The 16100-nt window shown below is 54.2% G+C and overlaps 2 protein-coding genes across 3 annotated transcripts; both read right to left on the bottom strand.

Moving 5' to 3' along the window:
* Positions 1 to 2926: 2926 nt before the first annotated feature.
* LOC103001659 (membrane primary amine oxidase) lies at positions 2927 to 9585 on the bottom strand. Its single transcript, XM_007177723.2, has 4 exons — positions 7846 to 9585; positions 6048 to 6333; positions 5501 to 5630; positions 2927 to 4764 (listed from the first exon to the last, which is right to left on the bottom strand). Exons 1-4 carry the CDS (start codon positions 9443 to 9445, stop codon positions 4489 to 4491), a joined length of 2292 nt encoding a protein of 763 aa, XP_007177785.2. The 5' UTR covers positions 9446 to 9585; the 3' UTR covers positions 2927 to 4488.
* A 583-nt stretch (positions 9586 to 10168) lies between these two features.
* Positions 10169 to 16071, bottom strand: AOC2 (amine oxidase copper containing 2). 2 transcript variants are annotated; one of them, XM_007177756.3, is made up of 4 exons: positions 13735 to 16071; positions 11487 to 11772; positions 11126 to 11255; positions 10169 to 10790 (listed from the first exon to the last, which is right to left on the bottom strand). In XM_007177756.3, the coding sequence occupies exons 1-4, from the start codon at positions 15320 to 15322 to the stop codon at positions 10524 to 10526; spliced, it is 2271 nt and encodes a 756-aa protein (XP_007177818.2). In that variant the 5' UTR covers positions 15323 to 16071; the 3' UTR covers positions 10169 to 10523. The 2 variants fall into 2 exon arrangements, with proteins under 2 accessions (XP_007177818.2, XP_007177819.2); XM_007177757.3 differs by lacking the exon at positions 10169 to 10790 and having other exon boundaries at positions 11156 to 11372.
* Between the last annotated feature and the right edge of the window lie 29 nt (positions 16072 to 16100).

Below are 16100 nucleotides of genomic sequence, written 5' to 3' on the forward strand. Positions count from 1 at the left end.
TGTTGAAAAGGTGTCCCTTTTGGAGAATTACTCAGGAGACAGGACCACACGTCCTGCTCCCCCCACTAGGTCTTATTTTCATTTGGACCATCTTGGCCCCTGCCTCTGTGAATGTGCTGAAGATGCGTTTATCCCTGGGAGCCGGAGCGCACCCCCCAGCCCACAGGCTGAGGACTGGGCCCCGGGATGTGGTGCCTGAGTCGGGCTGCTGCCCCAGAGGCCCTGTGCGGCCAGCGGGACCATCCCGGACACCCAGGTCACTGCACTCTGACCTGCATTCTGGGGACATGGCTCTGGCTCCAGTGTGCAGTGGGGCTCGGGTGTGGGACAGACAGGGGGGAGGACACTGGACAGGAAACAAAGGGCCAGGATGAGGCCAGTGACCTTGAAGACAGAGAGGAAGGGAGGGGTCTGAGCGATGTGGCGGGTGGAGTTGACAGGACTCGGTGTCTGATTGGGTGGATGAGTGAGAAAGGGCACAGCCTCTTAGGTGACACAAGGACACAAAGGTTGCACTGGGTGACTTGGGATGGTGGGAGACTTTCCTCAGAAGAATGACATACAGGGGACTTCCCTGGCGGTCCAGTGGTTAAGATTCCGTGCTTCTGCTGCAGGGGAACTAAATCCCGCAGGCCAAAAAAAAAATAGCAATGTTCCTCCGTTCAGGAGGTCAGGGGCTGCACAGAAGCAAGGACCAGAGTCAGTGACCAGGCATCCTTTCTTACTTTCCCTGTGATCTCAGCAGAAGTTGGGAGGTGGGAGGGGGTTATCCAGGATGGGGTTCTGATCCGGTCACTCTGCAAACAGGGATTCCTTGGGCCACATTCTCACAGGAGTCCTCCCCCAGCCTCACCCAGAATTCAGGCCACCATCATTTCTTCCCCCTGACCCACCTCCCTGTGCCTAAGCCTTCTGTCAACTCTATTCTTTGTATCTGGGCCAGAGGCAATGTCCTCAAAGGTAACACTGACCCTGTCACTCCCTTGCTTAGAATCCTTCCATGGCTCCCCATTTTCCTTATGGTAACTGTGGCTTGCAAGGCCCTGCCTCCTCTGCCCCCTGCTTGACCCTCCAGGCTCTGCTCACAGCCCACACACATGTCAATGAACTTGGGTACTTGGATGGGGCCACTTTGTCACCTCCTGGCCTCTGAACATGCTGTTCCCTCTTCCTGGAACCTTATCTCCGCTCTCTTCCTTCTCCCTCGGCCAACTACTACTCCTCTGCCAGGATCAGCTTAGACATCAGGTCCCTCAGGAAGCCTTCCCCAATCCCTAAGTCCAGGTTAGGAGCCCCTGCTATGTCCTCCTCCTACCTCCCCTGGAAAATTCCCTGATGCAATGGACCCTTTACTGGCCCCTCTCGTCCCTGAGGGTAGACATTGTGCATCTTATTCCATAACGTATCCTAGTGCCTTCCAAGGTACCTGGCATGTAGGAGGCACTGGGGAAATCTTTGTTGAATGCATGTAGGAATCCTTCTCCTGCACCCTCAGAGGGAGCCCTTCCCGGGGGCTACCGGAGGAGAGCAGAGGCAGGCGAGCACATCTTGAGCTCCTCACAGGGGCGTCCCATGTCTACATTCCTGGAAGTCCCAGTTATGCCCCTGACCTAAGCCTCAGGCGTCCCCTTGTCCAGCTCCGCTTAGGGCAATGGGCCCAAGCCCTAAAGATCTTGGCCTTGGAGACACCAGTTCTTTCAGAACCTGACATCCTGGGTTACTATTCCCTCCTATGGCTTGACCAGAAGTCTGAGGCTAACAATCCAGCCAGCCTCAGGGGTTTAGGAAGAGAGCGGGTGGAGTAGGGGGCTGGAGGTCCACCTTGCAGCCCTCCTGACCCCAGCTGGGCTGATGAGCTCACGATCTACATGTCCACTGACGCCTGGGCCAGGGTTGTCATCTCCATGTCATCTCCATGATGTGACTGAGAGGCACACCACAGTCCCTTTTTCAGATCAAAGCTTGTGAGCGAGCATTCACACACACTCACACGCACACTCACCGCTTGCAAACACTCACACTCTTGGTCTGGAGATGGGTTTCAAGGCAGTGAGTGTCATGTTGTAAAAACAGGATGGGATGAGGGGTGGACACCAGCATTCCTTTATTCCTTTTCCCTCCAACACTGACTGTTGTGCAACTGACCATAAACAGGAGCCAGAAGGAGGTGGAGACAAAATCATAAGCATGTAATGGAGAAATGAAATTACTCAGGTCAGAAAAAGTAGAAGCATAAACTCGGTATCAGAGCCACGGTGGCCACAACACGCCTTTTTCTCCTCGGTCTCAGTCTTCAGTCTCTCCTTGTCCTCAATCTCTCTCTGTCCTCTGTCACCCTGGCTTCCACCCCAGCCTGTGTTATAAATTCATCCAGCCATCACTGGCCCTCCCTCCTGACTGAAGTCTTTCTCCCTGTTCTTTGGAACCTAGTCTCTCTCCAGCTCACTAACTCGTCTCTATCCGCTGTTCTACTGACCCAGAAGTGAACCTGGGCTTGGGGCAGGACAGAAGGTAGCAGAAACTTCTGTGTTGTCTGTGCTCCCTGGATATGATTTCCCTCTGGTCAGAAGCTGAGCAGCGTCCGAAATCTGTTTCCTGCATTTCACCTCCTAGCCTGGCCTGGGCTTCCAGCAGGCAGAAGTCACCCCTCCCCAGTGCTTCTCATTGCCCCCACTTCTAAGAGAGAGAGAGAGACAGGGAGAGGGAGTGAAAGAGAGCAAAAGAGACATTGACTGAGGTTTAACATTTTCTTGGAGATGTACAGGCAAGAGGAGGCAAAGCAGTTATCAGAGGCCACACCCATTTCTCTGGGTCTCAAATACTTGAGAAAATTGAGTCCCTGGGGCTATCTCTTAACTCACTCTACCCTTCCCCCCTACTCCAACCCCTTCCTAAAAGACAAGTCAGTTTAAAAAAAGAAGCCAGGTGTTGTTTGGGCCCATTTATTATTTGAATAATAATAAATGAATAGGTAATACAGTCACATGGTTCAAAATTCAAATGTACAAAAGGGTATATAGTACTAAGTCTCCTCCCTCCTCTGTCTCAACTTCCTGGTTCCCCTCCACAGAGGCAACCAGTGTTACCCGTGTCTTCCGAATATGCATCTATAAGATATGAAAATGTGTATTTATATGATCCTTCCCTGTAAAACACAAATGGAAGTGCCCTATACACATTTCTGTGCCTTTCCTTGTTCATTGGAAGATTATTCCCTATAAAGAGATATAATTAGTTTTACAGCTGTGTAGTATTGCTTTGTAAGGCTGCATCAGAATTTATTTAATCAGTCTTCTAGGGACGACAGTTCTGCTGCTTCCCATCCCTGGCTATTTGTAGAGGGACCCCCAATCCAGACTGCTCCCACCCACCCCTCCACAGGGACAGCCTGCCAGGGAGGCTCCACCCCCAGAGGCCTTGGCTCATTTGCATGCTCACACGTGATTGAACCCCTGGCCCTATGACTGGAGTCCCTGGTCTTCCTGCTTCTCATCCTTGGTGCCCACCCAGCCTCCCATATTGGCTACTGCAGAGCACAGAGGGCACTGGTCACGCACAGACTTGGCACAAAATGCCCACTCCTCATTACCACTGCGCCCGCAAAGCCATCTAAAGTGCTAACTTGAGCTGCTGCTGTCTCCATGACCATCCTCTGCCAGAGAATGCAAGGCAGGCCTACACAAATGGGCAGAAAGAACTGTGGGGAAACACATTGTGCCCCAGGACTGGGGGTAGGGGCAGCTCCCAGACACAGGGACACAGACGGGGATTGTCCTCTCAAACTAGACGTCCCTTGCATTTTGAGACTTCCAGAGGTCTAGAACCAGGAGAGGAGACCAGAGGTGAGAAATGAGGGCTGAGTAACATCCCCTCAGGGCTGGGAGGGAAATCCCAGGATTTCATAAGAACAGGTAGGAACAGGAGGAGGCTAGGCAAGAGGGGAGAAAGAAAGAAGGAGGACTAGGATGAGTGGAAACATGGGCCAAAGAGCCCCTTCCAGCTTGATTCCTAGATTCACGGGCCTGGCAGGAACCCTGCCCCAGGGTCTCCTGGCGGTTATCCCTATAGCAGAGCCCCCATCCTCACCTCCCAAGTGAGGACTGAGGAGTCTCAAGAGAAACCTGGGATGGCTAAGAAGATTTGGGAAACCCAGAAAGCAAAAATAAAAGGAAACAAAACAAAAAACACCAAAAACAGGAGTCTTCTGGAAAGTTTAACCATGACTCCAAGCTCCTGGCTGGCCATTCCTTTCCTCTCTGCAAGAGGAACTTAGTAGGTCTGGGGTCAACAGAGCTGAGAGCCCCCTGTGTCAGGCATCACAGACTCAGGATGCTCCCAGAAGGGAGGGGGAGGGAAGGGAGGACGATGGGAGAAAGAGGACTCCCGGGATGTGAGGAGGGAAAAGACATAGGCTGCCCTGCCCAGTGCCCATCCCCTCCCCTCCCCACACTCCCTGGCACTGGGGTCCCAACCACATTCCCCATCCACCTAGTTGTGGGAGAAGCCCGCGTGGGAGAAGGCAGGGAGGTGGGGGGCACAGGCCGCAGCCTCGGGGAGGCAAGCCAGGCGGTTGACCTCACAGCTCCCAGCATCCTGGTCCTCCCGGAAGTAGACGGAGTCAGCAGAATCGAAGGAGGGGTCCTGGTCAAAGAAGTTGTAGGGTCGGAGGAAGAAGCCCACGCTGTTCCCCACAGTCACTGTGTTGGGAATGTCCTCTGCATGGGGGATGTGCAGGAAACCGGCTGTCACCCAGGCCACCAAGTCCTAATGGGGGCGAAGAAAGAGGATCATGAGGTCTGGCTTTGCTAAGGACACGTCCGCCTCTCCCAGGATTCACTTTGGCCACCCACCTTTGCTCGAGAGGATTTTAAGTCTTCAAACGTTTTTCCTACTAGTCCAGAAATCAACGCATAAATGGTCAATTTCCTATTCGGAGCAACACCTGCCCCCCATCCCAGCCTGCACCCTCCATCTCTGACATTCCCCATGACATCACCATCAGCCTACACACCCCCAGAGGAATGATGACACCCACGGGCAACTTCAGCTCCTTTCCCCTGACTCAACGAGAGCTCCCAAACTCTGACAGAAGGAGGATGAGGAGGGAAGATCAGGGTTTGGGAGGCAGAAATTAACTTGGAAATTAATGCTTTAATGGTCAAGCCAGCAACAGAGAAGCTTTAGATATAAGAGATGTGGTCTTCCCTGGTCACTTCCAGCCCTCCTGAGTCCTGGGGCCCTTAAAGGACGCAGTCCACGACGCTGAGACTTAGAGAGCTGTAGAGTCTTGAGGATAGGCTGGAGCCTTGGCCACTGTCTGCAAATGAACTTCCAGCTTGGGAAGATTCCCTCAGCAGGTAATGATCAGATCCACAAAAGCACAGAAGGCAGGAGTCAGCTCCATCCTTGAGGAGATGGTTTTCAGGGACCTCCCCGAGAGAAGGTGGGGCTCATCTCTGTGTCCCCGAACCCCTCCCTCAGCCTCCCACAGCCAGCTGACCTCTCCAGCTATGGTCTCATTGTTGATGAAGTCAGCGAAGTCCACGGTGGGGGCCCAGGGGTCATTCTGATTGAAGATGCTGCTGCTGCGGGGCTCTGCCTCCTTCCGCTGGGTCACAGCCAGCTGGTACCTAGAGATGCTCTGGTCAGGCCTCCATGGTCACTAAGCCCATCCTGCTGCCTGATCATCACGGAAGGGAGCCGAGCCCATGGACCTCAGCATTCCCATCTCGTTCACACAGTCACTCTGACGCCACCCTGGTGGGTGGCCCAACATCATTCCATGTCCTCCTGTTCATCCCTTGCCATTTCACAACATGCCCCCCCCCCAAACAGAAAAGACTTTTCCCACCTGGGCTTTAGCCTTCCAAGAGGACCATGTATCCACCGTGGGCCTTTGGATAACCAGGAAATCCTTTTTGAGCTCTTACCTCACTCACTCACCTCGTGTACAGTTTGAACTGAGTTCCCAATTGCCCCTCCCAATACTCCCTTCCCACTCTCATCCCCTCCCCCGCCCCACACACATACCGCACCCCATCACCCACCTCGCCCAGCTGACGGCTCTCTCCATGGAGCTGTTCTGGGGCAGGGGCTCCCCAGCAAAGCTGACTGTCTGGATGCGGTAACCCCTCGGGTGCCCCCACTTGTTGCTGTGATTGCTGGCCAGGTACAGGTAGCGAGGGGAGGGGCCTCCCAGGGGGAACGCGGCCTGCTCCTCCGTCTCCAGCAGCTTCCGGGTCACCTGCAGCCTCTGTATCTGGTGCTTGGGGCTCCAGGGTACCGCCGTAGGGACAAAAGCCATGTCCTCAGCCCAGACCCAGTTCTCCAGTCCTGCCAGGGTGAAGCGGAGATGGTGGGGGGAAGGGGGGAAAGGGAGGGCTGGTCATGCAGCTGCTCTGCCCCCTCTGGACTCTGTCCCCTATCTGGCTTCAGAGTGGGGGCCAAAGAGAAAGCCAGACTGAGTGTGCCCCCTGCTTCTCTCCCCTCTCCCCAAGATGTCCCAATCTTTCAGCCAAACCTGTTGACCTGTGAAATATTTCTTCAAGGATTTCATTCCTTCATCCTTTCACACTCATTAGTGGAGAGGCCTGTGCTCAGCGCTGGGGACACACTGATGAATGAAACAACGTCCTTACCCTCCTGCTCTCACAGAAGCCCCAGAGAGGCCAAGCCCTGAAGGGACTGTAGTGTGAGAGGAGCACATTCAAGATTGAAGGTTAGAGGAACACAGGTCCAGGCAAGAAGAGAGGCCTTCCTGGGCCACTTTTCAGCCTGGCCTTAGAGGATGTCACCAGCAGAGATAACATGGCAGGGCATTCTAGGCAGGGGCAAAACAGGAGCAAAAGCAAAGAAGCGTGACTGTCACATGTGGTGTGACATGGGCGGGTGTGTGGCTTAAGCAGCACGGGAAGAATGGGAAAGGCAGGCAGTAGCTGTCCTCTGAAGGGAAGGGCCTTGTAGGTCCTTCTGTGGACAGGATCCTATAGGTGATGGGGAAAGTGGGAAGCGTGTAAGGGAGCAGGCTGGCATGGGCTGGTAGGTTCCTCTGAGCGCAGGGTGAACCATGGATCTGAGAGGAAGAAGAGTCGAAGCAGCAAAGAGAGGGCTGGCGCCCACAGGGGATCGGCAGCAGGGCCAAGCGAGGGGTTGGAGATATTTCAGAGGCAGAAAAAAGTCTGGTGATGAACTCAATGTGGGGAACGACAGTGAAATGACCAGGACTCCGAGGCATCATGTAACCCTTGGCTCTCTGTGACCACCAACTGCAGGAACTATCTGGAATATTCCACAGTATCCACTCTACCCCTCACACTTAAATGTATTGTGCCCAGAGATGGAAACTCAGGGAGGAGAAAGGTCCACCTCCCAGGGAAATGCATACCCCGGGGGCATTCCACGATTGGCCTGCAGGTGCCAGGGACTCTGCAGAATGCAAACAGATCCTCCCCAATACCTACACTGCAGGCTAGACACAGATAAGCTGAAAAGCAAATGGCTGCCTCACTGAAGTGGGACCCATATAAGTGCCAGGGAGGGAAGAGGGCAAAGGGGACCCTTAGCCTGGATCCTGCCTCTTCTCTGAGCTTAGCTGTTTCCCAAGATTTTCTGATGAGGTCATGTGGAGGGTGGGTGGCAGCTCTGCACCCAGCCAATGAGCTAAGATCTCAGTAAAATTCAGCAGCCAACTCTCTCCCATCCAGCAAAAGAGGAAGCATGAAACTCCAAAACATATACTCATACTCAGATCTTCCTTTCCTGGAAAACCTCCATCAACCCCAAAGCAAATAGAGACAACCCTTCAGCCCTCTATCCGGGATCCTGACCTCCGCCAGGATGTCTTACCTCCCACGTCCAGATCCACCTTGTAGTGGGCACTGTGGGTGTGGACGGTGCCCAGCGTGTGCTTCCCAACCTGGTTTCCGTATCTTCGGGCAGCACCAAAGAGGAACGCTGAGCTGATGTAGCCTGTGGCGTGGAATTTGACTTCGATGGCCCCATTGGGGTGGAAGACCATATCCCACACGTAGTCGTAGTTGAGCAAGGTCGACACAGATCTGAAGACCAGCACTGTCTCCAAAAGGCCCCCAAAATAGTGGGAATGAAAATCTGAGTGGTGTCGCCTCAGGGGCAGGCCCTGGTTCTGCTCAAACACACAAAAGGCATCATGTAGTGTCTTGGGGGCTTGGGACTCCAAAAGGACGTGCCAGTCCACGTAGGTGGCCAGATAGGGGCAGTCCACCCCACGGGTCAGGGGCGTGGAGTACTTGCCCATGCCAAAGCTGCCATCCATATAGTGGGTCAGCATTGCTGCTGGGGAATTTCCACCATAGACAGCCAAGGCCTCTTGGAGGCTGATCTCGTAAGCCAGCCGTTCTCCCTGGAATCGGATGTCAAAGATCCTTGGGCCACTGAAAGCTCCGAGGCCAAAGGAGAAAGTCCACAGTGAGGAGGCCACTTGACTCCCCTGGACACTGAAGCGGGGGCCCTGGGGATGGAACTGCAGAGGGGGAGCCGGACCCGGAGGCGCCTGGGACTTCAGGGACCAGGACCCACCTGTGCCGTTGTCTGGGATCACCACCACATTCACCAGGCCGGCCTCAAACTGCTCCTCCAGATGGGCCAGACTCTCATAGTAGCGGCCTTGAAAGAACACCTTCTGGATGGTCCAGCGAGCAGGGTCCAGAGCCTTGTGGTCTACCAGAAGCTCCAAGCCTATGGGGTGCAGGAAGAACCCAGCCCCTGAGATGTTGTAGTAGAGGCCAAACCAGGTGGCCCTGTCCCCTGACTGCAAGCCACGGGGGACTGTGGTCATGGTCACCAGGTTCCCTCCTTGGTGCTTGTAGAAGCAGCAGTGGTGGAGGAGACCAGCAGCCTGGGGCAGCTCTCTGTTGAAGATCATCTGGTCTATGTTCAGGTACTCTCGCATGAGCACGGGGCGTCGGTGATAGGGCAGGGGGCCCCCGTGACGCTCCACAGTCACATCCCGCAGGTAGGAGGGGTGCGGCAGCGGCCCCACCAGCAGCTCAGTCACATTGGGCTGGGCTTGTCCGCCAAAGAAGACGATGGCCAGTGCCTCCCGGGCAGGCGGGGGGCTCCCCCTGTCCAGGTGGGCCAGGGCTGCAGCCTTGGGGGGCAGCTGCAGCTCTACCGAGAAGATGCAGTTGTCTGACGGTTTGGCTTGAGCTGCATCCACCAGGCCTGGCCCCAGCTTCTGGGTCAGAAAGCTCATCACAGCCGTCAGCTCTTCTCGGCTCAGGTCTGCAAACAGCTGGCTCTGGCCAGGGTGTGTCCAGGGCTGGGCACTTGGTGATACGGAGGGGCAGAGGGAAGGCAGGCTGTGTTCACCACCATCTCCTCCCCTGCCAGCTAGTAAGACACACACCAGGGCAAAGATGGTGATGACAGCCAGAGCGAGGAGCACCAGGGTGGTCTTCTGGTTCATTGTCCCATGAACATAGAGACAGAGGATTGAACCAAAGTGGAGACTTGTATTCTCAGGCCAGCAGAAGAGGGTCTCTCTTGCTCCCTGTACTGGTGGCTCCTAGACTCTGGCTGAGGTTCTCAGTATTCCGACGCAATGGAGACTGAGGATGGGAAGAGCATGGGAAGGCTGGGGAGGGGGGCGGAGCGGGCTGGGGTTGGGAGGCGGGCCTAAGGCAGGGCAGCAGTGATTTCCACAGACCTTACATGGCTTTGTGTTCCAGGCTCCAACTCACATTCTGCTCTCTGGGTCAGGGTTGGAACAGGGGAGAGCTGGGGTAGGAGGAAGGGGTGGTGGGGATTTCAAACTAATGCAGCTGACCAGCCTGAGCACAGACATGCACTGACATGCGCAGAAACGCCGGGGAGGAGGCAGCTCCTCTTTCCCCTCCACCCCACTTCTTTCCCCTCCACCCCACTTCTTTCCCCAGCGCCCATTTCTCAGGGCCAGATGTTCCCTTTCCTGCAACTTGGAACTATTGTCCTCCTTCCAAGGAAACCCCACCCCCAGCCCTTCAGCTTCCCAAGCAGCATTTCTTGGCCAGGTCTGTCCCCCTTGCCCCCTCTCCTCCATGGCTAATTTCCTTGGCCAGCGTCCTTAATATTATCTGGGGGATTCTAGATACTTCAAAAGTCAAAGAGAAGAAATTCAAGTAAAAGTCTTGTAATACTTTTTATTATAAATTACACACACCATCAGTTTTTACAAAATTCTATCTATTCTTCCATTTCAATGCACATGCATTAAAGAAATGTCTGGTATAACATTCACCAAATGTGAATGTTAGCTGTCTCTGAGTGGTAGAATTTGTGGTGTTTTTGCTTGAGTATTTTAATAACAACGCCATTTGTATAAATTCATCATTTTTTAAAAATGAACTGGAAATAAGAATTAACCAAAGGATATATGGGGGTTTATGTGGTAGGAGGTGGTTTCCCAAGGGTCGAGTGTCAGGGGAGCAGAAAGTGGGAACACAGAGGAAGGTACATGTCTCGGCACCCCCTCTCTGCCCCGCCCATGTCCCACCACACACTCAGCGCTACAAGTCTTGGTAAGAGAAAGGGGGCAGGTTCGGCACACAGGCCGCCAGGTGGGGGATGCAGGCCGCATGATTGACACTGCAGAGCCCAGCATCCTGGCCCTTCTCAAAGTAGACGCTGCCAGGGGAGAAGATGGAGGGGTCCTCATCAAAGAAGTTATAGGGTCGGAGCAAGAAGCCAACTCTGTTCCCCAGAGTCACTGTGTTGGGGACATCCTCAGCGTGGGGGATGTGCAGGAAGCTGGCTGTAACCCAAGCCACCAGGTCCTGCAGGAAGAGGAAGAGCTGGAGACTTTGGAGGCGAGACCCAGAGAACCCCCCCTCAGCCACAATCCCCAATCTCCAGTCTCAGCCCTGCTTCCACCTCTGCCCAGCCACAGGCCCAAATAACAGGCGTGGTAATCCACGTGAGAAGCTGTAGGGTGGTCCCAGGGCTAATCTCACCCCCAGGAGGGATGACCCATGCTGGTCATCAGGGAACTCCCTGGCCCCTAATCTAAGAACTGGAAACCTACCATTCCCTCCATCCTACAGCCAGGGGCCGGGCAGCCAAGACACCAGGCTTAGGGGAGCTCCTTTCCTCTGCCCCTAGGGCTACCAACCTCTCCTAAGAGGGTCTCATTGTTGATGAAGTCAGCAAAGGCCGTAGTGGGTGTCCAGATGTCATTCTGGTAATAGATGCTGCTGCTCTGTGACTCCTCCTCCTTCCTCCGGGTCACCACAAGCTGGTATCTGACCAGGAATGTTGTAGGAAGGTGGTGTCAGAAAACATCAAGGGCCTTTACCAGCCCAGAAGTCCTTTGGATCAGATTCTGTGTGAGACCATTCCCGTCCCATATCTACTTGGATCTGAGAAGAGGTCCAGGGGTGAATGATCGAGGTTAGTGAGTTGGGGTCTTCAAGAGCTGGGATGGGGAGGGGACCAGTCCTTCCCTACCACCCAGTGCCCAGGGCCCTCCTCACCTCCCCCAGCTGAGGGCCCTCTCCATGTCGCTGTCCAGGGGCATGTGTATGCCGAGAGGGCTGTGGATCTGGATTCGGTACCCGCGCTGGTGACCCCAGGAATTAGTCTGGTTGCTAGCCAAGTAAAGGTAGCGGGGAAGGGGGTTCCCCAAGAAAAAAGCTGTCAGGTCCTCCCTTCCCAGGACCTGCCGAGTCAGCTGTGGGCGCTGCAGTTGGTGCTCCGGACTCCAAGGGGCTGCCACAGGTTTAAACACCACGTCTTCAGCTACCACCCAGTTTTTCAGCCCTGCCAGGGTGAGGGGAGGGAGAGGAGTTCCACAGCAGGTGAGACAGGTCCCTTGTTTTCTCCGTGATGCCCCCTGCACTGGCCTGACAAAGGGCAGCAGAGCTCATCAGAGAGCACTCTGCGCTGGGAGGCGGGTCTGGACTTGAAGGCTAGCCCGCCTTCTTTGAACCTGCCCTGTCCAACAGTTACCAGCGGTCACAAGTGGCTCTTTCAATTTAAAAATTCAGTTCCTCAGTCACACTAGCTACATTCCAGGTGCTCAATAGCTACACGTGGCTAGTGGCTAACATATTGGACAAGGCAGACATACAACATTCCATCATTGCAGAAAGTTCTATTGGCACTGGTCTACCCAATAGACTTTGGACCAATTATTTGCTTCTCTGATTTCTCACTTGGTGAACAGCTACAATGTGCATAAGAAAAGCTGTTCTGTGGCTGAGCTCTATAAATGGAAAAGCACACACAGGTGGCTAATAACATTCTTCTAACTATGAAAGGGATATTTGTCTTGGAGAAGCCGGCTGGAAAAACCCAATCCCCTTCCGTGGTGCCCTGCATACTCCTCCTGGCTCTGAGACTTTGATTTTTTTCTCAATATGGCAGGTACCACTTTGTCTTTTTTACAAAGGAAGTAGATTTATATCTTTAAATTGTCTGGGAGATCCCTGGAACACTTATACTCTTTCTGCAGGTTCGGACTGTTAGTTCCTTTTGGCATGACTCATATGAATGTGCTGGCACACAGGGAACTCTCCTGAAGCCAGTGCCCCTGCCGGTTGTCCTGTGTGCAGGGGCCTGACACAGACTCTCTGGCCCACAGCACCAGCCTGTGCTGCACGCTGGTCCAATAAATGCTATTTGATTTTATGTCCTAAGACAAGGCTCTTCAATGCCAAAATGCTGGAAAGAAAACTTCAAATCAGAAAATAGTCATATTCCAAATATGTCAAAGAATAACCTAGTTAAAATGCATGATTTAAAATAGCATTTCAATCATGCTGTTTTCTTAGCTCTCTCCCCTCCACCCGCACAGCGCACACACACAGAGGCACACACACGCCATCTTTATACTCAAGAGAATATGGAAATGTTTCACAAGAAATATGCTGAATTACAGTGCATTATACTTGGGCAGCCACTTCCTGACCCATCTCCCCCCACCCTCCTTAGTTTCCGTAACTGTAAAATGGAGAGGGTCTGATGGATTCCTAATTTTCTTTCTGGGCCTAATAGTCTAACTTGATAAGTTAATTATTTTCTGTCCTGGACAAAAATCTGTCAGGAGCTTTAAGTCCCCTTTGTGCTTAGAGCCCTACTTGAGAAATCCCTTTCTACACTTGCAGCAAGCCTATTGCATGCCTGCCATGTCACCAGAGCCCACTGTGATGACATGTGCTGGCAGGAGTGGGATGGTCCTCCCCAGGAGGCGGATGGGGCCCCTGTCTTGTATCCTCAGTTGTCTGAAATCCTGTGGAGCAGCCCCCAGCTAGCGCCTCCTTTTCTCAGGCCCCAGGACCACCTCCACTCTGAGAAGCTCTTTAGACAGACTACTCCCTATCTCTGTTCAGGCCCCTGCTTTCCCCACCTCCACTGACTCTCAGAATTAGGAAGAGCTCAGAGCCCCAACTCCAGCCATGTCCAGCCTCAGACAGGCAGGGCAAGTTCACCACCCACAGACAGGCTAAGGCAGCCAGCTAGTACAGCGCAGCCATTACGTTTGGTTTCACACTTGCAGCGGGTCAGAGGGGCTGGGGGGGGAACCCTCTCTACCTTTTGCCAAATACCCAGTAAGCCCAGTATTTAGGCTGACTGCAGTTGAATACACTCAGATCAGTCCCTGTTGTTACCACAATAAATTGTGGTGCTGGAATGCCACCCTTGCCTCTTCTGGCTTGATGTGCGGGTCTCCCTTCCCTCTGGCCCACCCCAACTCTCAATCCTCATTCCCTGGGCACTCACCTGCCACATCCAGGTCCAGCTTGAAGTGGAAGGCATGCGTGTGCACCGCCCCCAGCACTCGCTCCCCAACGCGGTTCCCAAAGAGGAGGCTCTCCTCGCCCCCGCTCAGGAAAGCTGTGTTGATGTAGCCCGTGGCATGGACCCGCCCTTCAAGCGCCCCATTTGGGTGCAATACAAAGTCCCAAATGTAGTCATAGTTGCCTACAGAGGACACAGACCTGACTACAAGGGCCGAGCCAGCCAAACCACCATAGAAATGACTCTGAAGGTGATTGTGGTGCCTGCGGAGGGGTAGTCCCTGGGCCTCCTCAAACACACACACAGCCCCCGGAAGCAGCTGGACTGCCCCTTTGCCCACTAATACGTGGATGTCCACCATGGTAGACTGATAGGGGCAGTCCACTCCCCGCACCAAGCCCCGGCTGTGGAGGCCAAGTCCATAGCTGCTATCCAGGTATCGGGTCATCATTGTCTTGGGTGAATCGGCACCATAGACAGACACACACTCCTGGACACTGACTTCATAGGCCACTCGCTCACCCTTGAACCGAACATCAAAAATCCTCATGCCACTGAACACCCCATGGCCAAAGGTAAACGTCCAAAGGGAGGACGCCACTAGGTTCCCTTGCACACTGTACCGGGAGCCCTGAGGTGAGAACTGAAGAGGGGGAAGAGGACCTGGGGAGACCCGCGATCGCAGCGATGAGGCCCCAACTGGCAGGGGTAGAGGAACCCTAACCGCTTCCAGCCGGCCAGCCTTAAACTCCCATTCCAACTGACCCAAGTCTGCATAGTAGCGCCCAAGGTAGAAGACCTGCTGGACAGCCCAGCGGGCAGGGTCCAGGGCCCTGTGGTCCAGCAGTAGCTCGAGCCCCACAGGGTGAAGGAAAATCCCAACACCTGAGATGTTATGGTAGAGGGCTATCCAGGTAGCACGGTCCCCTGAGCGCAAGCCACGAGGGGTGGCGTGCAGAGCTGCCAAAGTGGAGCCACTGTAGTTGAAGACAGAAGCCAGGAAGACTGGTGCCTTGGGGAGCTCCACCTCTTTCAAATGCTTCCACATCTGGGCAGACTCAGTTCCCAGCACGGGGCGTCGGTGATAGGGCAGGGGGCCCCCGTGACGCTCCACAGTCACATCCCGCAGGTAGGAGGGGTGCGGCAGCGGCCCCACTACCAGCTCAGTCACATTGGGCTGGGGTTGTCCACCAAAGAAAACGATGGCCAGTGCTTCCCGGGCAGGCGGGGGGCTCCCCCTGTCCAGGTAGGCCAGGGCTGCAGCCTTGGGGGGCAGCTGCAGCTCCACTGAGAAGACGCAGTTGTCGAAGGGGTGGGCCTGAGCTGCATCCACCAGGCCTGGCCCCAGCTTCTGGGTCAGAAAGCTCATCACAGCCGTCAGCTCCTCTCGGCTCAGGTCTGCAAACAGCTGGCTCTGGCCAGGGTGTGTCCAGGGCTGGGCACTGTAGGATACAGAGGGGCAGCGGGGAGGCTGGCTGGAGCTACCTTGGCTGGTCAGCAAGACATAGGCCAGGGCAAAGACGGTAATGACGGACAGTGCCAGGAACACGAGGACTACCTTGAGATTCATGGTGAACGCCGAGAGCCGAAATGAGAGTCCCACCAGCTGCTCCTTCAAGCTACTGACATCAAGTCAGGGTTTATATTCAATAGGATGGATCGGAACAGTGAAAACTCCACCCTGTGGGCTGGACGGGAAATTTCTGACCTTGATTTATATAATTCTGCTCCAATTTTCTGTTCTGTGGTTTGGCTCAAGGTACCACTTCCACGTGCATAGCCTCTCCCCATCCCTGAACTCCTCCCGGCAGCACGGTCAGTACCCACTACCGATCTCCATCATTTAGACCAGATTAGAGGGCATTTGTATATACACTAAACTCTACCTTCCACCCAGAATGGGTCTGAGGAAGAATGCAAATCTCAGACACCCAATCAAACCCCATGTACTATGTGCAACCACTCTCACTGTCCACTTTCCTACCTCCTGGCAGGCACTCCCCCCCCCCAGTATTTCCAGGATCCACTGCCCAGTTCAGCAGTAAGCACTGTGTTCTGCCAGATGCCTAAGACCAAGCCCTTGATCTGTAGTCTCAGGCCTCTACCATCTGATCGGTGAGAAAGGAGTGGTGAAGGCCTGGGCGCAGCAGTCAGATTTGTACACCAATCGCAGGTCCCTAAGCTGTGTGACCTGAGGGGAGTTACTTATCATAAGTCTCAGTGTCCTCACCTATAAAGAAGGGATAAAACTACCCTAGAGATTCATGGAGAGTAAATGCGATCAGGCATGTAAAGTGCTTAACAGTCTGACGCGGGGTAGGCATTCAAAAATTGTCAGCTACTCGTAC

The sequence above is a fragment of the Balaenoptera acutorostrata genome, chromosome 20, assembly GCF_949987535.1.
Source record: "Balaenoptera acutorostrata chromosome 20, mBalAcu1.1, whole genome shotgun sequence".
NCBI lineage: Eukaryota > Metazoa > Chordata > Mammalia > Artiodactyla > Balaenopteridae > Balaenoptera > Balaenoptera acutorostrata.

Excerpts from the sequence above, each read along its gene's own strand:
- LOC103001659 (XM_007177723.2), bottom strand. The coding sequence starts at position 9,445 with ATGAACCAGAAGACCACCCTGGTGCTCCTCGCTCTGGCTGTCATCACC. Across the intron at positions 5,631-6,047 it reads AGAGCCGTCAGCTGGGCGAG|GTACCAGCTGGCTGTGACCC; the intron begins GTGGGTGATGGG and ends GAGCATCTCTAG. Across the intron at positions 4,765-5,500 it reads ATGAGACCATAGCTGGAGAG|GACTTGGTGGCCTGGGTGAC; the intron begins GTCAGCTGGCTG and ends CGCCCCCATTAG.
- AOC2 (XM_007177756.3), bottom strand. The coding sequence starts at position 15,322 with ATGAATCTCAAGGTAGTCCTCGTGTTCCTGGCACTGTCCGTCATTACC. Across the intron at positions 11,773-13,734 it reads GCTGGACCTGGATGTGGCAG|GGCTGAAAAACTGGGTGGTA; the intron begins GTGAGTGCCCAG and ends TCACCCTGGCAG. Across the intron at positions 10,791-11,125 it reads ATGAGACCCTCTTAGGAGAG|GACCTGGTGGCTTGGGTTAC; the intron begins GTTGGTAGCCCT and ends CTCTTCCTGCAG.